The sequence below is a fragment of the Zophobas morio genome, unplaced genomic scaffold (assembly GCF_036711695.1).
Source record: "Zophobas morio isolate AGI-343-1 ecotype UQ-CSIRO unplaced genomic scaffold, CSIRO_AGI_Zmor_V1 ptg000011l, whole genome shotgun sequence".
In the NCBI taxonomy this organism is placed as follows: domain Eukaryota; kingdom Metazoa; phylum Arthropoda; class Insecta; order Coleoptera; family Tenebrionidae; genus Zophobas; species Zophobas morio.
Window position 1 is genome coordinate 21,472,699 of NW_026972116.1, and position 21,051 is coordinate 21,493,749.

The following is a 21,051-nucleotide window of genomic DNA, read 5'->3' on the forward strand; positions in this document are numbered from 1 at the left end:
TTTTGGCAAATGAAATACCTTCCAAAAAAACCGAGGGTGGGTGGGCGGGCCTAATATTTGATAAGATAAAACTAATTTTGACACTTTTGACATTTTCGACCATTTTTCTAACTAGAAGAGGTGAGGTCACGGTAGGTAAAGTCAGGTCAGATGCATGAAATAACAAATAAATTTTATGGCAAATAGTATAACAAAAAAATACGATTAGCGTTTTTTTTTTTTTAATTTTTTCATTAGACTAGATTCTATTATTAGTTTCCAGTCCCACTCGACAGAACAACATAACTAGCCCCGCCCACCCACCCTGCCTCTTTTTCAGTGATCGATTTTATCCGATCTGAATCAAATAAATGACCTTATACTTAACACAAATAAAATTAGTCCTTAGAAATAGAAGAGGGGGGAGCCTAATACTTACTAAGATAAGGCTGATTTTGGCAAATCAAATACCTTCCAAAAAAACAGAGGGTGGGTGGGCGGGCCTAATATTTGATAAGATAAAACTGATTTTGACACTTTTGACATTTTCGACTATTTTTCTAACTAGAAGAGGTGAGGTCACGGTAGGTAAAGTCAGGTCAGATGCATGAAATAACAAATAAATTTTATAGCAAATAGTATAACAAAAAAATACGATTAGCGTTTTTTTTTTTTACTTTTTTTATTAGACTATTCTAGATTCTATTATTAGTTTCCAGTCCCACTTTTTCTAGTAAAAAATGTGAAATGCGGGAGTTTTCCAACCTTACTATATAAAGATCGTGAACGGATAATAATAAAAAGCAATATTATACCTTAAAAGTGACATATTGGAATTTTTATTTAAAAATACTGCCACTATTTCACTAGGAAACAAAAAATTAAACTTTTAAAAACTCACTTTGATAATGTCCGTTTCTTTCAAAATATTCTGTTCAGTCGCTTCTAAGTTAACTGAATATAAATGCTTCTTTGGAATTGAAAAAAAGCTACCAAACTGTATACCGTCCATTTTTACACTAGTTATCACAATGCAATAAAGCTACCTATAAATAGTATTTTGGTCAATTGCAATATGTGTATCATTGTATTCACAATAAAATGTGACTGATAAACCATGTATTGCGCTAATTCTCGGTATTAATTTAGGTCTTATGAAGAAACTTATATGCGGAAATTACAACAGATAGTCTTCCTTTAAGCTGAGAGACAACTGATATAAAAATCTAGTCCATAATTTGAAGATTAATAAAATTGCATTATCTCTTTGATTTATCTACAGGTGTTCCAAAATAGCATACACACAAAATATTTTTGTTTCTTGTTATATTGAGGTGTACTTAACATGTTAACAATAAAATAGAATAAAAATTAGAAACTTCATTTTCTACTTCTACATAAAAAAAAAACAACAAAGGAAATTTTTCTATCAACATTATCAATAAAAATCTTGAGTGTCTGAGGCCTTACCTTGAACCCGAACCAAACAAAATTTGGTCTTGTGATATAAACAATAAATAAGTTATGAAATAGAGAGCACGTTGAGATAAGCTCTTGTATCATATTTTAATGTTGTAACAATGACGTTGACGTGTTAAGTCTCAACCACTTTAAAAATAACAAGTCACATTTTTGATAAGTTCATTACTTACTGATATCTTCTGTACTATATCATCGTCCCCAATACAAACATGAACAATTTTAAATAGGACTTTATTTTTAAACTCAAACTACGATAATAAGTAATAATTATGTCTTCGCCTTTTATGTAAATGACTTATTAAATCACCCACCGGCGTCGTTGGACTGTCTTTGAAATCTAGAGATAAACACTACTGATAACATTCAACCATAAAGACTGAAGACACAATAATATGAACAAACACGAGTGTTAAAATTTTATGTTACATTAAATTACAAGACTTACCCACCTCTTGGCAAAAAGCTTTAGCTAAAAATGTGTCCATTCCCAAAACACACTAATATCATACGAAAATCACTTAATTAGATTATTAAGTACAAAAGTATTGCGTTTTATTTAATTTAAAGCTATTTTACTAAAAAATTCCTGCTACATGCAGCTATAAGGGTTAAGACTTGACACTACTTTTGACAGTATGAAATGACAGCGGTGACATTGGCGGTGACGTAAGGGTCACGTTTTTACAGATTCCTGTAACAAAAAACAATAACAATTTTTATCATTTATTTAACGCGATAACACGTAATAAACCCACGAAACTCACAAACGATTTAAAACTCACCACTTCTTGTGTGAACAATATAATTTCGTAATTTTGACATCTGATCCAACCTGTCATTCGTGACAGTAGAAGTGATAGTTGTCAAAAATTTTTCTTTGATCGGGTTTATTTTTAAATTTTACTTACATTTTAAATAAAGACCATGGAGAATAAAAGTACAAAAGCAAAAAAGAACATTGACAAAAACAAACAACAGAAAGAGGTAAACCGTATCGATCGTCGACGTAACCTCTAATGTTTTTTTTACAGGACACAATACTTAATCACATAGAAATTTCCGTAGCCGAGTCGGAAAAACGGGCGAACGGAACATTAAACCTACGAGAATTTTACACAGTTTACTTAATTGAAACCAAGTAAGTGTGACACTTTTAATTCACTGTTTTCACAAAAACGTCTTCCAGATTAACCGACTCGGAGTTCCAGAATCGGTTTCCCAAGGTGACGACGGTGTGGAGACGGTATACGGAATTCGAGCAACTCAGGGGCTACCTGGAAGTCACTTATCCGTACATTGTCTTGCCTCCTTTGCCGGAAAAACGTGTGATGTTCGGATGGCAGAAAATTTCAAGTGATACTTTTGACCCAAACTTCGTCGACAGGCGACGCGCGGGCTTAGAAAATTTCCTGTTACGACTAGCGTCGCACCCTGTACTAAGCTGGGATAAACACTTCGTAGAATTCTTGCAGCAAGAAGACGACTGGAGGGAGTCTTACAAAAGCAACGGTAACACGTTATTGACTTCACCACAAATAATACCACTCATCGTTACAGGGTACTTACAACTAGTAGAAAACAAACTCAAAGCCTTAAACTTATCAATGAGACTTCGCAACTCGGACCCCAGATTTGACGCGATCAAAGACTACAGTCACATTTTCCAAACTAACTTAAACAACCTACTTAAAGCTAGATCGCGCGTGGCTGAGAAACAATACAACGTGCATAAACTCCACGCGAACTATGGCCGGGTTTTCAGCGAGTGGAGCGCCGTGGAGAAGGATATGGGGGACGCGTTGCAGAAAACTGGTCACTATTTGGATTCTTTAGCTTCTAGTATTGATGCGGGGTTGGAGGACGAGGAGCTGCTGGCGGATCAATTGAAAGAATATTTATTTTTTGCGAATTCGTTGCAGAATGTTTGTAAGAATTATGAGTATCACCAGTTGCAGCTAGAAGGGGCTGAAGATAACGTAGCTAGTAAGAATGTAGAGAGGAATAAGGCTCAGCAGGGGAAGACGGGGTTGATGTCGAGGTTATTTGGGGCTGTGGACACGGATGAAGTGAGGGAGCTTAAGGTGAATTTGTTGGACCAGCAGATACAAGAGGGCGCGGCAGCTGTGAATACATCAAAGACTAGTTTAAAGTAAGCAGGAAGTTTCTATTAAAAACAAAATTAGTTTGAAGTTTGTGGAAATTATAGTTTTTATTTAGATTTTAAATAGGAAAGGTCAGCTGATTGGCGTTATCTTAAGCTATGGTATTAATGCAAGTTCGCCTTCACTGGATTTTTCTAGTTCACATTGGTTTATACATTTCAAAGACCACGAAAACTGCCTTTAGAGGCCGTGTTTTACTTTTGTCGAATTTATACATAAAATGGCGAGTCGGAGATTAACAAAATGGCGCTTTTTTAGTGTAAACATAGACGAGATTAGAGTTTCGTTTTCTCAGAAAGATTAATAGATGTATTTGTTTAACATAAAAACAATCGTTGAAACGATTAAAATTTGTGAAATCTTACTCAAAACAAAATCTCTCTAAAACTGGTCAAAATATAAAAATTTTCAATCGACAGTCCACATAACAGGCTTACAATACTATTTAGAAAGTTATGATATTATAAAGCCTATTTCATTTAAAAAAATTGTTGTGTATTTTTTAATTTTAAAGATTTAGTTGCTGCATTTCTCAACAGATGGCGCTTTAAAAAGTTTTTCGACCTCTTCTTTTTAAACAACGATTTCCAATAGCCAAGTCCATAGTGTACTTATCTTAGCACCCAAGGTCATTTTTAAATTTTGTGATACTTTAAATCGAAATTTGTCATTTAAAAAAGTAAATGGACCTTTAATTAAAAAAAAAACGTGTAATGACACTGATAAAAAAAAAGATCATATTTTCATTGGTTTCTAATGATTTCTAGAGCACTTTCTTAATGCTGTTTGAATTAAATTCACGTAATTATAAAATATAAGGTTATAGTTCTAGTTAGAAGTCCAAAATCAAAAATATTTTCACAAAACTGAACTTTGTTTCATGTTTTTACCCTTATTACTTTCCGAGCGTAAGCTAAGGAAGTATTGTACGCGAGTCCATCGGGCGACTAGCTACTTTTATGTTCTCTCGACGTTTCATCATCTCTAGACTACGAAAAAATAAATCTCCCTTCCGTCTGTGCGTCCGTCCGTCCGGATTTCCTTTATGGAAAAAAATCGGAATTTTATATGTAATAATTTTTCAGGCTTTCAATTTTTGACGTTTCTATTTCTAAATTTGCGATTTTTCGATTACTTTATTAATCGATTGTTTGGTATTCCGACTTTTCGATTTCTCGACTTCTCGATTTTTCAGTTTTTCATTTCCTCGATTTTTTAGCTTCCAATTTTCGACTTCGATTTCACGATTTTTCAATATTTCAGTTTTAGGGTTTTTAAACATTTTGATTCCTCGATTATTTTCCGATTTTTTACTTTTCTCATTTTTAGATTTTCAATTTTTCGCGTTTAATTAAAAAATTAAAGATCCGCTTCTTTTGGGCTATTTCGATTCTCGATTAATCGATTTTTTGGTACTCGGACATTTCGAGACTTCTCGGTTTTGCAATTTTTCGATTTTTAAAATTTTTGATTTTTCCGTTTTTCAATTTTTTACGTTTCTGTTTCTAAATTTCGATTTTTCGATTAATCGATTTTTTGGTATTCTAATTTTTCGATTTCTTGACTTCTCAGTTTTTCAATTTTTCAATTTTTCAGGTTTTTGACTTTTGGTTTTTTCGATTTTTCAACTTCAATTTTTGGACTTCGATTTTTCGACATTTCAGTTTTGGGATTTTTTTCATTTTGATACCCCAATTTTTTAATTGTACGTTTTAAAATTTTAGATGTTCAATTTTTAAATGTTTTAATTTTTAGATTTTTCAATTTTTCGATTCTTTAAATTTTGGAAATTTTAATTTTTCACTTGTTAAAATTTTTGTTTTTTCGATTTTTCAGTTTTTTGACGTTTCAATTTAATTTCTCGATCTCTTTTTGACTTCTCGGTTTTTCAATTTTTAAAATTTTTGATTTTTCACTTTTTCAATTTTTTACGTTTCTGTTTCTAAATTTTCGATTTCTCGATTAATTGATTTTTTGGTCTTCCGACTTTTCGCTTTATCAACTTCTCGGTTTTTTTAGTTTTCCAATTCTTCAATTTTCCGATTTTTCAGGTTTTTTGATTTTTTATTTTGTCGATATTTCAACTTCGATTTTTTTATTTCGATTTCTCGACTTTTCAGTTTTGGAATTTGTAAACATTTTTATTCCTCAATTTTTCCATTTCTCAATTTTTTACTTCTTTAAATTTTAGATGTTTCAATTGTTAGATATTTTAATTTTTAGATTTTTCAATTTTTCGATTCTTTAATTTTTCGAAATTTTAAAAATTCAATTTCTAAAATTTTAGTTTTTTCTGGTCTTCAATATCTCTGTTTTTCATTTTTTCCAATATTTTAGATTTTTCAGTTTTTTGACTTCCGATTTCTCGATCTTTCTATTTTTCGACTTCTCGGTTTTTCAATTTTTAAAATTTTTTATTTTTCGATTCGTCAATTTTTCGATTTATCTATTGTTTTGTTTTAGTCTTAATTATTCAATTTATCAATTTTTGACTATTCGATATTTTATTTTGGATTATTTCTCGATGTATCGATTTTTTGGTATTCCTACTTTTCGAATTCTCGACTTCACGATTTTTCACGTTTTCAATTCTTTAATTTTCCGATTTTTTAGGTTTCTCATCGATTTTTCAATTTTTCGTCATCACAGTTTTGAGTTTTTGAATATTTTGATTCCTCAATTTTTCGATTTCAGGTTTTTAAGTTTTCATTTTTTCGATTCTCGATCTTTTTTTGACTTCTCGGTTTTTCAATTCTTAAAATTTTTAATTTTTTAGGTTTTCAATTTTTTTGGTATTCTGACTTTCCGATTTATCGACTTCTAGATTTTTCAGTTTTTCAAATCTTGAATTTTTCTATTTTTCAGGTTTTCAATTTTTTACGTTTCTGTTTCTAAATTTTCGATTTTTCGACTAATCAATTTTTTGGTATTCTGACTTTTCGATTTCTAGACTACCCAATTCTTCAGTTTTTCAATTTTTCAGGTTTTTGATTTTTCATTTTTTCGATTTTTCAATTTTTCCATATTTCAGTTTTGGGATTTTTTAACATCTTGATTCCTCAATTTTTGGACTCCTGGATTTTTTACTTCTTTAAATTTTGAATGTTTCAATTTCTAGACGTTTTAATTTTTAGATTTTTCAATTTTTCGATTCTTTAATTTTTCAATATTTTGGTTTTTCAATTTTTAAAATTTTAGATTTTTCGACTTCTCGATTTTTCAGTTCTTCATTTCTATTTTTCAGTTCTTCCAATTTTTAAATTTTAGATTTTTCAGTTTTTTTAGCGTTTCGATTTCTCGATATTTCTATTTTTTGATTTTTTATCACCTCTAGAGTACGAAAAAGTAGATCTCCTTTTTGTCTGCCCGTTTGTTCAGATTTGCATTAAACGAGATTTTTGGGAAAAAATTCAAAATTCTGGATGTATACAACAAATTTTCGATTTCTCAATTTTTCAATATTTTTCTATATTTCAGATGGGATTTTACTTTTATCTACTTTCTACAATTTTCGATTCTTCAAATTTTCGATTTCTCGTTTTTTGTTGATTTTTCGAGCTCTCAATTTTCCGATGTTTCAGTTTTTACGATTTTTCAGTATTTCAATTTTTGACGTTTCTGTTTCTAAATTTTAAATTCTTCAATTAATCAGTTTTTTGATGTTCTAACTTTTCGATTTCTCGATTGCTTGATTTGCAGTTTTTCAATTTTTCAGGTTCTTGATTTTTCAACTTCGATTTCTGGATTTTGCAAATTTTCGGTTTTTCAATTTTTCTTAGATTTTTCAATTTTTTTTTTTCATTTCTCAATTTTTCGATTTCACGATTTTCTACTTTTTTAAATTTTAGATGTTTCAATTTTTCGGTTCTCTAATTTTTCGAAATTTTAATTTTTCCATTTTTAAAATTTAGATTTTTCAATTTCTCGGTTTTTCAGTTCTTCGATATTTCTATTTTTCGATTTATCGTTTTTTAGTCTTAAATTTTTTAACTCATCAATTTTTAACTTTTCGATTTTTCCAGTTTGGGCTATTTCGATTTCTCGATTAATCGATTTTTTGGTATTCCGACTTTTCTATTTCTTAACTTCTCGATTTATCAGTTTTTCGATTTTCAACTTGGATTTTTCGACTTCGATTTCTCGATTTGTCAAATTTTCGATTCTTCATATTTTCTTCAATTTTTCATTTCTTCGATATTTCAGTTTTGGTATTTTTGAATATTTTGGTACCTCAATTTTTAGATTTCTCGATTTTTTACTTGTTTGACTTTTAGATGATTCAATTTTTCGATTCTTTAATTTTCCAATTTTTAAAATTTTAGATTTTTCGATTTCTGGATTTTTCACTTTTTTGAGGTTTCAATTTCTCTATCTTTTTATTTTTCGACTTCTCGGTTTTTCTACTTTTCGATTTTTAAAATTTTTAATTTTTCGATTATTCAATTTCTCGATTTATCGATTTTTTTTAGTCTTAAATTTTTCAATTTATCAATGTTTTAACTTCTCGATTAATCGATTTTTTGGTATTCAGAATTTTCGATTTTTCAGTTTTTCATTTCTTCAATTTTTCGATTTTTCAGTTTTTTGATTTTTCATTTTTTCGATTTTTCGACTTCGATTTCTCTACATATTTTTAAAATTTTCGATTTTTCAATTTTTTGATATTTCAGTCTTGGGATTTTTGAACATTTTGATTCCTCAATTTTTCGATTTCTCGATTTTTTACTTTTTAAAATTTTAGATTTTCCGATTTTTCGATTTTCCAGTTCATCAATATTTCTATCTTGCAGTTTTTCCAATTTTTAAATTCAGTTTTTTAACATTTCGATTTCTCGATCTTTTTATTTTTCGACTTCTAGATTTTAGGTTTTTCGGTTTTTCAGTCTTTCGATTTTTAATTTTTTTTTTTTTTTTCGATTTTTCGACTTCTCAACTTTTTTGTTTTCTCAATCTTTTGATGTTTCATTTCTGGATGTTTCAGCTTATCAGTTTTTCAATTTCTCGATTTTTCGATTTTTCGACTTTTCGATTTTTCGGTTAAACCATCAAAATTGTTTAAAAATTTAAAACTTCAATCAAATGAGTAAATGAAATGCAGCAAACAAAAAAATGAGATAAACGAAAAATCTAGAATTTTTTGACATTAAAAAAAAAACAAAATAGTGTCCACCAAAATTAATCACCTTAATATCGCTTATGATTTTTTTTGTTAGGTTAACAACACATTTAAAACTTTATGATGACACACCTGATTATCAAATGGAAATTTTAGGCACTAGGTCAGTAGTTGTCATCTTCTCATCACGTTTATTAGCGCCCTAATGTCAAAATTGGCAACTTCATTTTCATGTGTTTAAAATTGCCTAAATTTGAATCAGGTTCATCAATAGTAGCGACTAGTTAACTCTATTGCCAACTTAAAAAATTAAAAATAATAAAAATCACCTATAAACACATCATTTTGTACCATATTTTTTTTAAACTGTGTTATAAATTTCATTCGTGTTGGATGCACTATGGCGGTCTGCGTAATGTGCGTGCAATTGCGCAATTAAATTCTTCAAAAATAAAAATAAAACTTGTTATAAGTACTTTAGTATGGAATTTTAATGTCTGGAGTTGGTAACTTTTCCTTAATTACACATATTTTTTACGAAATTACATATTTGTAAGGCAAGCAACTGAAAGCGAATAGAGCCTTAATAACTCAGATTATAAATTTAAAGCACGCAAGACTTGATCATTACCAGGAATTGAAAAATATCAAGTTGAATATCTTCATTAAAGCCGATACTCAAAAGGGCAGTTTTTGAGTGTATAGTGTCAGTTTTATCGGTTGGTACAGCGTTAATTTGTTCAAAAGATTGGTAACATTTTTTTTAATAATTCCCGCGTCAACTTGAGTACAAATTTGACAGTTTTCTCGAATATTACAACTGTCAAATCGAAAAATTAGTTCATCAGATACTCACACTTTTCCACGGATAGAAAATAAGTCTTAAAAAATGTTGTAATTCTCTTAATGAAAAAATAATGTTAACAGTGTGTAACATAATTTAAAAACTTTCTGTTTTTTAATTTTTATTATTTGTGTAAATATCGTGATAAATGTTAAAACAGTTCATTAACTTGTAATTTTGTTGCAGCGAATTTTCTACAAAGGCCTTAACAGACATTGAAAGATTCCAGAACCAAAAAGTATATGACTTGCGGGAAACCTTAACGAGCTATGCATTCCTCCAACTGAAAACTGCCAAAAAGGTATCTATTTATGACATATATTTTTTAATCTAAAGAAGTTGTTGCTTTCAGGGTCTTCAGACATGGATTCAAATACGTGATTGTTTGCAAAACATACCATAATTTTGTGATTTTTATTGATATACTGCATATTCTTCAATCTTAATGTTTGTAAATGTGCTATATATATTGTTAAGTTACAATGTCCACTTATTGTATTATAAAACAGTATTTATTTATTTGTTGTAAAATATTCATATTTTTAAATATAAAACAAGCTTTGCTACAAAGCTACTCTAAAGACGAGGCTGTAAAAAATACTCGTGAATAAATTATTTTTATTTTACACACTAATAAAAGATCTTTTTTTGCCCTGACTCATTTGGGATATACGCACAGAAAAAAGCCTGAATAATCTATTCTAATCACTTTGTTTTCCCGTAACGTAATTAACGAGGCATCGTCTTGCCCGCACAACAACTTTCCTATTAGGGTTAATAACGAGGACTATAATTTCCTCCCATTTTTCCCCAACCAATGGTGTATTATTTTCCCACAATAAATTTTAGAACAGTATTGATATTCATTCCTCTCCACGTGTACCTCCTCCTCGGATCTATGTCGATATCGTCAATTATTCCTTTCATTCTGAATTGTACTGGAAGTGAATCCAGTACAATTAACAATTTTTTGTGCCAAGAAAATGAGTGAAACCAGTGAAACGGGTACCAGCGACAAATTCAAAATCGGAATAAGCATCTGGCTATCGTTTTGCTTATTCGTGTGCTTGTGGTTTTTAAGCCGCTTCATGACAGGCCGAAGACAGCTCAAGAACAACCTCCACGTGATCGAAGACGGCCTGAAACGGATGCAGGAAGAAATCGAGAAAAGGCAGCGAGAAAACAGCATCGGCTACGGCGAGAACTTAGAAGATCTAATGGAAGAACTGCTCAAGAAAGACAAAGAAGAAACGGTAAATGTCGTTTTGTCAACACTCACCAGTTTTTATTGTGTTTGAATAAAAATAAGCCACAATTGCCTACTTAAGTTAAGTAGTGCAGGTGCATGCCACTACAAAAAAATCAAGCCCACCTAACGTATAAATCAGGTTTCTACTTTAAAAAATTCATGTTCGCACAGATGCACTATCGGCTCTTTAAATAATTCATGCTCGTTTTACCTTCAACACGGTGTTATGCACAGCGAGCAATTGCTTCAATACATATCGATTTTATTTTTGTTGTGATTCAGGAACTGTCTGTTGTTAGGATGTGCATTTTTTGGTCACAGCCACAATTTCGTTCCACGTTTTCACAATTTATTCAAAATGCGGAATCAAAAAGTAGGTGTGGATGTTTGGAAAATGGTGTTTTCGTCTTGTTCGTACCTAGGTTTGGCTTGTGCGGCCTGGGTGTTGATTAAACTTGTTTGTGCTTGTTTTTGGTTGCCGAAATATCTGCAGACCGAGGAGCAGAAGGACAAGGAGGCCAATCCCGAGGGAGAGGAAAAACGGGCGAACGAAGAAGCGTCGGAATCGGAGGAAGCGGAGCTTCTGGTTGCGGACAAGAAAAACGACTAGGTTTAGTTGTGGTGATATTCCTATCAGGTTTTGACTTTTCGTGTAGACACAATCACGGGCGGAGCCCTTTAGGTTTCTATAAACGTCTGTTTTGAGGCGGTTCTAGTTGTTCATTGTTACAAATGTGAATGTACAAATTTGATGATATATAGGCAGGGGTTTATTTTTGTGTGAGGATAAACAGGTACATGAATTTTGTATCATCTTCAATAAATATTTTTTAGTAAAATAGGTGTTTTTTTGTTGTTCGAGAAGATGCCAATATACTTGACGAAACGCGTCGATTTTACTAAAAAATAAAACGTGGTTATGTGGTAATAAATTTGTTTGGAAGGCACGATCGATATAAAATATGCATACTTCTTCTCATCAAGCTAATGAACTAAAAATAAAGAAGTAAATAAAACATAGGCGGAATTCATTGATTTTTATCTGTACAGTAAACTCAGGTATTACGCTTCGGTTTCATTAATAATTTAAGATTTTATGCAAATGTCTCTCACCTGTCAATTAGACTCTCCTAAAGTTTTTTATTTTATTTATTGAATACTTTATGTACTGATGTTTACATGTAAAACAAAAAATTAATTGTTTTGACCAATGTAATCAATCATATTCCCTAAGTCATAATTTTTGCTGCATGCCGGACCTTGAATGACAAGTGGGTTATTGCTTGCAAAACGTGTTTTTATGATACCCGATATAATAATAGTGACAATTATTTTCACATTAGATGCAAAAAAAAAACATATTGAATTGATGATGAGTCAAAAAAAGCTTTATGTGAATGTACATTATACTAAATCAGTTATCTATTCACCCCATTATCGCTTGATGAATATAGGGAAGAGCGAAAAAAGCGGATTAGTAATCTTTAGTCCTTTTTGCATTTCCTGAAAGCTTAATCAAAGAGGTATTGCAACGAAATGGCGAATCCTTTTCTAAACGTATCAAGCACTTTAAATTGTTTGCAAAAAATAAAGATGGAAGATCCTGGAAAGCGCTAAATTATTCACATTTAAAAAGACGAGAGTGTGGATTTTTTATAACTTCGCCAGCGCTTTGAAAGAACAGTTGATTCTCTTTCTGGAAGCCTTAGGGAATCGTCCTAAAGTTCGCGACGTAATAAAGAAATCGCGCAATTTATTTTTGTTTTGAAATTGTAACAAAGCAAAATTCGAACGTTTTATACAAAGGAAAGTATCTGTTGAGGAGAATTTGTAATTTTTCAGTGTAGTGTAGTTAGTGAGTAGGTCCAGCATAGAAAACAACAACAGATCAATAACAGTTTTTTTTCTTATTTTTTTCTTTTGTACTTTTCCAGGGTGATTTCCAAACATAGTAAGATAATGAAAGAAATCGTATTGTGCCTGACTTGTGCGACAGCTATAAACCAGTATTTCCAGCGTCACAACCCTCTCTTTGCTTTTAAACTCTTAAACCAATTACTTGTAAATTTGCGATAATGTATTGATACAAGAAGGTTCAAAAGGCTAATTTAAATTAAACTGAGTCAGTTTGTGATAATGATAGTGGTTTGTTTATCCACAAAGTCCCGCAAGAGTGTAAACACTCCGAACAATTTTTGTTGTTTACAAAGTTTTAATCTTTCTGAAATTTAAACAAAGTATTATTACGTCTTCAGCAGAAAAGGCGTGGTGTTAAAAATTCTAACAAATCTTGGACTCATAAAATAGCATATGGAATATTTTTCGTTTGAAGAGCAGGAATTTTTAGCACCTGAAAAAGATGTAACTCAAATTGGACTAAATGACTTGTTCGAGATTTGAATTTATCGAAAACTTACGCAAAAATTCTAGGATCAAGATTACAACGTTGAAAATTTCCAGACTGCATCTACCACTTAGGGTATCAAATGTCTCAAGCGAAGATAATCTTTCCCTCTGCAGCAATATTTATTATCAGTTTAATACTTGCATTAGCTGTGAACACAATGCAGAAGGATGCGGTATTTTCATCGATTTTTTGAAACTGAGCTTATAGATACACAATGAAGTGTTTAGAGTGGAAATATTGTGAGAAGAACGTGTCATCAGAATCTGACGTCTTTTACGAGTGGCGTATCGTTTACGTTCTAAAGTGTAAAATTATACTGTTGTGTATAATTGACATTTTCGCGTTGTTATCGATTAAATTTTAGTTACAATTTTTTACAAAAATTAAAGCCAGCTTGATGACTTTTTCAATTAGTTTTCATATATCTATTATAGATTAATTAATCTGAATAACGTACGAAAAACACTTGTAAATCACGAAAAGATAAAACCAAACAGCGTTAATTTAAAACACCAATGAATCACAAGACAAAATGACGAACATCAGTTCCTACAGTTGCAAGTGGACTCGCCCGAACGCCTTTGTGTTTACTGCGACATTTTAGTATTGTATTCTTCTCTAAGTATTTGTTTATTTGAGTGATACTGTAACGGCAACATTGTTTTGAATAGAAACACATAATTCACGCGGCCAATTTTTTTTACTAATAATGTTATGCTCAATGAAAAAATTAAAACGGGACTTTTGTATTGCGCCGAAGAAGCTCCAAATGACTTAGAACGCTTTAAACGGTAACACAAAATTTACTTTAAAATCTGAAACACATTTTGTGGTGGAAAAATATAACGTGGAAAGTGAGGAGAGATAATCACGACGTTGGATAGTGGTCAGAATACCCACCTGGTGAATGGAAGACGTAGGGTCCAACAACATCAAATAAATTATATTTAAATGTCTTTAAAATTATAAGCATTGTGTTATAACTTGAACCTTAAAATACCCTCCACTGGGACTTCTTTTGTCATGCAACAATGTATTATTGCACTTATTGGTATCTAGTAATAATACTTTATATTCATATTTTAAGAAAAATTTTACAACGACTGACGTACTAGACGTAATTTCGTTTGAATAATGTAAGTAATATATATTATATGTGATAAAAGATATTGACAAATAGTCGGCTTTAGTGCTTTTCCATAACTAAACTGAAAATGGTTACGAGTGAAGAAAATATGTCTCGTAAAATCTTACCTGTTTTTGAAAGAATTGTAGTCTTTCGTACGCCATTATAAAAATCTCAGAAAGCCTGGCGCCTGACCTGACCAGACTTTTTTTTTCTCGCGGAGGGGAAACCCTTCATAGGCACCTAGGAAGTTGTTCCAAGTAGTATTAGATTTCCACCCCAGGATAGTCGGAGATCGACCACCAATTAAAAATTCCTCCACCTCTTCATCATTCTCCTCGGAACTGCTCGCACACTACTTCAAGGACCTGACCTGACTTGACCTATCATGATCTAGCCATACCTGACCAGAACTAATCTGACTTGACCTAACTTGCTTTGAGCTGATTTGACCAGAACTAATCTGACTTGACCTAACTTGCTTTGAGCTGATTTGACCTAAACAGGTCAGACTTGGCTTGACCTTACCCAACTTCCTGACCACTTTTTTTTAGAGGAGAGCAAATCTTCAAAAAAGATACCCTCTCTGGTCGATGTCTTTATCAGCCTCACTGGAATTCTAACTAGGCATTTCTTCAATGAGGAAGTGGAAGTTGTAGATTCCATTTTTTTTTAATTCCTTCTTTCCTTTATTCCCGCAATCTTTCTGTTTTTTTTTTTTTTGCTTCGTTATCCTTTCAATATATTTTACTGTTTCGTTCCAGTCGTCTTGTGATCTCAACATTTTTTAGACGATATTTTTCACTCATAAACAATGTACACTCAACGTTTTCTTGCTTATGACAGTACCATAAATGCATTTTTCTGTTACTTCTAGTAAATTGACCTATATTCCCGTTTTTCCACCGAGCAGTCCATTTTGACAAAATTCTGTCTGCCCAGATGCTCTTCATTCCTTAATAGAACCACTTCCATTTTTTTGGGGATACTATGGAGGCACAATAACACATTGTTAAGCGGAGAAAGATAAGCGGCCTCGTGGTTTAGTGGTCAGGATACCTGCCCGGCAAGCGGGGAGCGTGTGGTTCGATTCCCACCGAGGCAGCAACATTTTTCTTCGCTTACCTTCAACAGTTAGGCCCCATTCTTAAAAAAGACAGTTGGGGCTCTCGAGAAGGTTTCACCTTCTTAAAAAAATAGTTGGGATCCCCTAGAAGGTTTCTCCTTCTTAAACAAACAGTTGGGACCCCCGAGAAAATTTCACATTCTTAAAAAAATACGGTTATGGCTTCCGAGAAAGTTTCACATTCTTAAAAAAAACAGATGGGACCCCGAGAATTGCTGCCCTTCTTAAAAAAAAACAGTTGGGGCCCCGAGAAGATTTCACCTTCTTAAAAACGACAGTTTGTTGGGACCCTCTACAAGGTTTCACCTTTTTAGAAAAACAGTTGGGCTCCAGAAAAGGTGTCATTTTCTTAAAAAAAAATACAGTTGGGACCCGCGAGAGAGTTTCGCCTTCTTAAAAAAACACGGTGGGGGTCCCTAGAAGGTTTGAGATTATTAAAAAAACGAGTTGGGACCCCCGAGAAGGGTTGACCTTCTTAAAAAAGACAATTGGGGCCCCCGAGAAGATTTCAGCTTCTTAAAAAAAAGACAGTTGGGACCCTCGAGAAGGTTTCACCTTCTTAAAAAAACAGTTGGGCTCCAGAGAAAGTTTCACCTTCTTTAAAAAAAGAACTTGAGATCCCTGAAAAGGTTTCGCATTCTTAAAAAAAAGACAGTCGGTGTCCCCGAGGAGATTTCACCACGCACCGGTTTCACATTTTTCTTTCCTAAAAAAAAGACAGTTGAGGTGCCCGAGAATATTTCACTTTCTTAAAAAAAGACAGATTGGGCTCCCGAAAAGGTTTCACATTTTTAAAAAAGCAGTTGGGACCCCCGAGAAGAGTTGACCTTCTCAGAAAAAGACAGCTGGGGCCCCTGAGAAGGTTTCATCTTCTTAAAAAAAAAACAATTGGGCTCCGGAGAAGGTGTCATCTTTAAAAAAAAAAGACAGTTGGGACCCTCTAGAAGGTTTCACCTTTTTAAAAAAACACGGTTTGGGCTCCCGAGAAGGTTTGACATTCTTAAAAAACCAGTTGGGACCCCCGAGAAGGTTTCACCTTCTTAAAAAAACACGGTTGGGGCTCCCGAGAAGGTTTGACATTCTTAAAAAAACCAGTTGGGACCCACGAGAAGGGTTGACCTTCTTAAAAAAAACAATTGGGGTCCCCGAGAAGGTTTCATCTTCTTACAAAAAGACATTTGGGACCCTCGAGAATGTTTCACATTTTTGCTTCTTAAAAAAAAACAGTTGGGACGCCAGAGAAGGGTTCACCTTCTGCAAAAAGAAACAGTTTGGGTCCCAGAGAAGGTTTTACCTTCTGTGAAAAAGTATAATTGGTACCCCCGAGAAGGTTTCACATTCTAAAAAAAAGAGAATTGCCCCCCCTCCCCCTGAGAAGATTTCACGTTCTTAAAAAAAGATAGTTGGGACCCTCTAGAAGGTTTCACCTTTTTAAAAAAACACGGTTGGGGCTCCCGAGAAAGTTTGACATTCTTAAAAAACCAGTTGGGACCCCCGAGAAGGTTTCACCTTCTTAAAAAAACACGGTTGGGGCTCCCGAGAAGGTTTGACATTCTTAAAAAAACCAGTTGGGACCCACGAGAAGGGTTGACCTTCTTAAAAAAAACAATTGGGGTCCCCGAGAAGGTTTCAGCTTCTTACAAAAAGATATTTGGGACCCTCGAGAATGTTTCACATTTTTGCTTCTTAAAAAAAGACAGTTGGGACGCCAGAGAAGGGTTCACCTTCTGCAAAAAGAAACAGTTTGGGTCCCAGAGAAGGTTTTACCTTCTGTGAAAATGTATAATTGGTACCCCCGAGAAGGTTTCACATTCTAAAAAAAAGAGAATTGCCCCCCCTCCCCCTGAGAAGATTTCACGTTCTTAAAAAAAGATAGTTGGGACCCTTGAGAAGGTTTCACCTTCTTAAAAAAATAGTTGGGCTCCAGAGAAGGTGTCATCTTCTTAAAAAAAAAGACAGTTGGGGCCGCCGAGAAGGTTTCACCTTTTTAAAAAAAGACGGTTGGGGCTCCTGAGAAGGTTTCACCTTCTTAAAAAAAAGACAGTTGGGAAACCAGAGAAGGGTTCACCTTCTGCAAAAAGAAACAGTTTGGGTCCCAGAGAAGGTTTTACCTTCTGTAAAAAGTATAATTGGTACCCCCGAGAAGGTTTCACATTCTAAAAAAAAGAGAATTGCCCCCCCCTCCCCCAGAGAAGACTTCACCTTCTTAAAAAAAGATAGTTGGGGCCCTCGAGAAGGTTTCACCTTCTTAAAAAAATAGTTGGGCTCTAGAGAGGGTGTCATCTTCTTAAAAAAAAGAAGTTGAGATCTCTGAAAAGGTTTCCCAATCTTAGAAAAAAGACAGTCGGTGTCCCCGAGGAGATTTCACCGCGCACCGGTTCCACATTTTTCTTTCCTAAAAAAAGACAGTTGAGGTGCCCGAGAAGATTTCACTTTCTTAAAAAACAGTTTGGGCTCCCGAAAAGGTTTCGCATTTTTAAAAAAGCAGTTGGGACCCCCGAGAAGGTTTCACCTTCTTACAAAAAGACAGTTGGGACCCTCGAGAAGGTTTCACATTTTTTCTTCTAAAAAAAAGACAGTTGGGACGCCAGAGAACGGTTCACCTTCTGCAAAAAGAAACAATTTGGGTCTCAGAGAAGGTTTTACCTTCTGTAAAAAAGTATAATTGGTACCCATGAGAAGGTTTCACATTCTAAAAAAAAGAGAATTGGGCACCCTCCCCCTGAGAAGATTTCACCTTCTTAAAAAAAGAAAGTTGGGACCCTCGAGAAGGTTTCACCTTCTTAAAAAAATAGTTGGGCTCCAGTGATCTTCTTAAAAAAAAGAAGTTGAGATCTCTGAAAAGGTTTCGCAATCTTAAAAAAAAGACAGTTGGTGTCCCCGAGGAGATTTCACCGCGCACCGGTTTCACATTTTTCTTTCCTAAAAAAAGACAGTTGAGGTGCCCGAAAAAATTTCACTTTCTTAAAAAAAGACAGTTTGGGCTCCCGAAAAGGTTTCACATTTTTAAAAAAGCAGTTGGGACCCCCAAGAAGAGTTGACCTTCTCAGAAAAAGACAGCTGGGGCCCCTGAGAAGGTTTCATCTTCTTAAAAAAAAAACAATTGTGGTCCGGAGAAGGTGTCATCTTTAAAAAAAAAGACAGTTGGGACCCTCTAGAAGGTTTCACCTTTTTAAAAAAACACGGTTGGGGCTCCCGAGAAGGTTTAACATTCTTAAAAAACCAGTTGGGACCCCCGAGAAGGTTTCACCCTCTTAAAAAAACATGGTTGGGGCTCTCGCGAAGGTTTGACATTCTTAAAAAAACCAGTTGGGACCCCCGAGAAGGTTTCACCCTCTTAAAAAAACATGGTTGGGGCTCTCGCGAAGGTTTGACATTCTTAAAAAAAAAAACAATTGGGGTCCCCGAGAAGGTTTCACCTACTTACAAAAAGACAGTTGGGACCCTCGAGAAGGTGTCGCATTTTTTCTTCTTAAAAAAAGACAGTTTGGGTCCCAGAGAAGGTTTTACCTTCTGTAATAGTTATTTATGTATTAAGGGCATAATCAGGGAGATTGTGGCACGAGGGAATGTTTAAAGCCCGACGAAGGAGGGCTTTTAATTTCCTGAGTGCCACAATCGACAATTATGCACGTGGTACATACAACGTTTTATTCTATTTTAGTTTATAAACTATTTTTAACGAAATATTGAGTATTTTCGGCAAGACTGTGTGAATTGTGCCGATGCGAATTTTAATACGTAGCTGGCTATTATTTTGATGTTGTTATGGATACCACGTTGATTATTTGATAATTCGTTTTTCAAAATGTAATTTAAAGAAGCGGAAAACGTTTATTCAAACGAAAGTTTAGAAGAATTTGAAGTCGGTCAGGTAATGATTTGATAAAATATTGTTTTTCCAACTTAAGAAAAACGTTGAATATCGAAGCGTGTTTGAATAATTAATTGATTAGAGTAAATGAACAATCAATTGTTGCTTAGCAATTTTTGACAGATTTGTGCTAAAAAGGCCAATTTAAGCCCGCATTTGGGTGCTTATAAATAAGATTATGGTTCTAAAATAGAATAAAAAGTATAATTGGTACCCCCGAGAAGGTTTCACATTCTAAAAAAAAGAGAATTGCCCCCCCCTCCCCCAGAGAAGACTTCACCTTCTTAAAAAAAGATAGTTGGGACCCTCGAGAAGGTTTCAGCTTCTTAAAAAAATAGTTGGGCTCCAGAGAAGGTGTCATCTTCTTAAAAAAAAGAAGTTGAGATCTCTGAAAAGGTTTCGCAATCTTAAAAAAAAGACAGTCGGTGTCCCCGAGGAGATTTCACCGCGCACCGGTTCCACATTTTTCTTTCCTAAAAAAAGACAGTTGAGGTGCCCGAGAAGATTTCACTTTCTTAAAAAACAGTTTGGGCTCCCGAAAAGGTTTCGCACTTTTAAAAAAGCAGTTGGGACCCCCGAGAAGGTTTCACCTTCTTACAAAAAGACAGTTGGGACCCTCGAGAATGTTTCACATTTTTGCTTCTTAAAAAAAGACAGTTGGGACGCCAGAGAAGGGTTCACCTTCTGCAAAAAGAAACAGTTTGGGTCCGAGAGAAGGTTTTACCTTCTGCAAAAAGTATAATTGGTACCCCCGAGAAGGTTTCACTTTAAAAAACAAAAATTTTAAAAATCCAAGAATTGAACAACAAAAAAAATCTAAGCCTGAAAACTCAAAATATTGTTCGTCTATAAAACAAGCTCGTCTTAGACAAAGTATTCGTAAAAAAATATGTCGTAAAAAAATTTACGTATGCCGGTCCCGACTGCGATTATGGTTTAAATATTTTTTAGAAAATCCTGTTATGGATGTAGAAACATTTGTGACAGCCAAAGAGGTTTTTTTGAGAAAATTATCTTTGAATTTAGACCAAACTGAAATAGACACTAAGCAACAGGCACATTTGGGCAAAAGAAAGAGAAATTAGGGTTACGGCTTCAAATTTTGGACGTATTTACAAACTTAGACCGACTACAGCAATAGCTAAAACTGTGGAGTCTCTTTTGTACAGTACATTTAGAGGTAATAGTCATACGTACTATGGACAGCAAAGTGAGGAAAAAACTGTCAGGTGTTTTGAAATAAATAAAAATATAAAAACTGAACGGTGTGGCTTGTTTATTTCAAAACAATTTCCTTACTTGGCTGTTAGTCCAGACAGGGTTCTAGAGGATAGGAGTGCATTAGTCGAAATTAAATGCCCTTCAAAATCGCAAGAAGTGGTCAGAAAAAAAATAATCAAATTTTGTACACTGACAGACAGAAAATTGAAACTAAAAAAAAAATCATGATTACTACCTTCAAGTCCAGGGACAAATGCTTGAAGTTTATTTTGTTGTATGGACACCCAAAGGAATAAATATAGAAAAATTTATGAAGACGAAGAAATATATGTAAAAAGATGGCAGATAAACTTGGCAGATTTTACTTTGGCGCATTATTGCCCGAAATAATTGATTCAAGAAGAAAGAGCAACCTGCCTTTGCGAGAGATTTTTTTACAATAAACAAAAATTTGTTTCTATTTTT

General features: G+C 33.5%; 3 protein-coding genes across 7 annotated transcripts in view; 2 read left to right on the forward strand and 1 right to left on the reverse strand.

Annotated features, from left to right (window-relative positions):
* The window catches only part of LOC135127218 (calcium-binding mitochondrial carrier protein Aralar1), a 29,090-nt gene extending 27,019 nt beyond the window's left edge, over positions 1-2,071 (reverse strand). For 2 of the 4 annotated variants that reach the window (XM_064053612.1, XM_064053611.1), the window contains exon 1: positions 881-1,006. In XM_064053612.1, coding sequence (XP_063909682.1) covers positions 881-991 — 111 coding nt within the window. In that variant the 5' untranslated portion in view covers positions 992-1,006. Of the gene's footprint in view, positions 1-880; positions 1,007-1,906 lie in introns of those variants that run through there. The other 2 variants (XM_064053615.1, XM_064053613.1) reach the window with 2 other exon arrangements.
* Positions 2,072-2,126: 55 nt separating this feature from the next.
* Positions 2,127-10,193, forward strand: LOC135127219 (sorting nexin-4-like). Of its 2 annotated transcripts, none has more exons than XM_064053617.1 (6): positions 2,127-2,445; positions 2,493-2,599; positions 2,648-2,970; positions 3,037-3,610; positions 9,770-9,884; positions 9,936-10,193. In XM_064053617.1, the coding sequence occupies exons 1-6, from the start codon at positions 2,386-2,388 to the stop codon at positions 9,984-9,986; spliced, it is 1,230 nt and encodes a 409-aa protein (XP_063909687.1). In that variant the 5' UTR covers positions 2,127-2,385; the 3' UTR covers positions 9,987-10,193. The 2 variants fall into 2 exon arrangements, with proteins under 2 accessions (XP_063909687.1, XP_063909686.1); XM_064053616.1 differs by having other exon boundaries at positions 3,019-3,610; positions 9,936-10,192.
* Positions 10,194-10,505: 312 nt separating this feature from the next.
* On the forward strand, positions 10,506-11,618 carry LOC135126575 (uncharacterized). The gene is made up of 2 exons (XM_064052602.1): positions 10,506-10,836; positions 11,326-11,618. The coding sequence occupies exons 1-2, from the start codon at positions 10,567-10,569 to the stop codon at positions 11,440-11,442; spliced, it is 387 nt and encodes a 128-aa protein (XP_063908672.1). The 5' UTR covers positions 10,506-10,566; the 3' UTR covers positions 11,443-11,618.
* Positions 11,619-21,051: the final 9,433 nt, after the last annotated feature.

What these genes read in the sequence shown, in the direction of transcription:
- LOC135126575 (XM_064052602.1), top strand. Translation starts at nt 10,567, where the DNA reads ATGAGTGAAACCAGTGAAACGGGTACCAGCGACAAATTCAAAATCGGA. An exon ending in AGAAAGACAAAGAAGAAACG is followed by an intron (nt 10,837 to 11,325) that starts GTAAATGTCGTT and finishes AAATATCTGCAG; the next exon opens with ACCGAGGAGCAGAAGGACAA.
- LOC135127219 (XM_064053616.1), top strand. Translation starts at nt 2,386, where the DNA reads ATGGAGAATAAAAGTACAAAAGCAAAAAAGAACATTGACAAAAACAAA. An exon ending in GTTTACTTAATTGAAACCAA is followed by an intron (nt 2,600 to 2,647) that starts GTAAGTGTGACA and finishes AACGTCTTCCAG; the next exon opens with ATTAACCGACTCGGAGTTCC. An exon ending in GGAGTCTTACAAAAGCAACG is followed by an intron (nt 2,971 to 3,018) that starts GTAACACGTTAT and finishes TCATCGTTACAG; the next exon opens with GGTACTTACAACTAGTAGAA.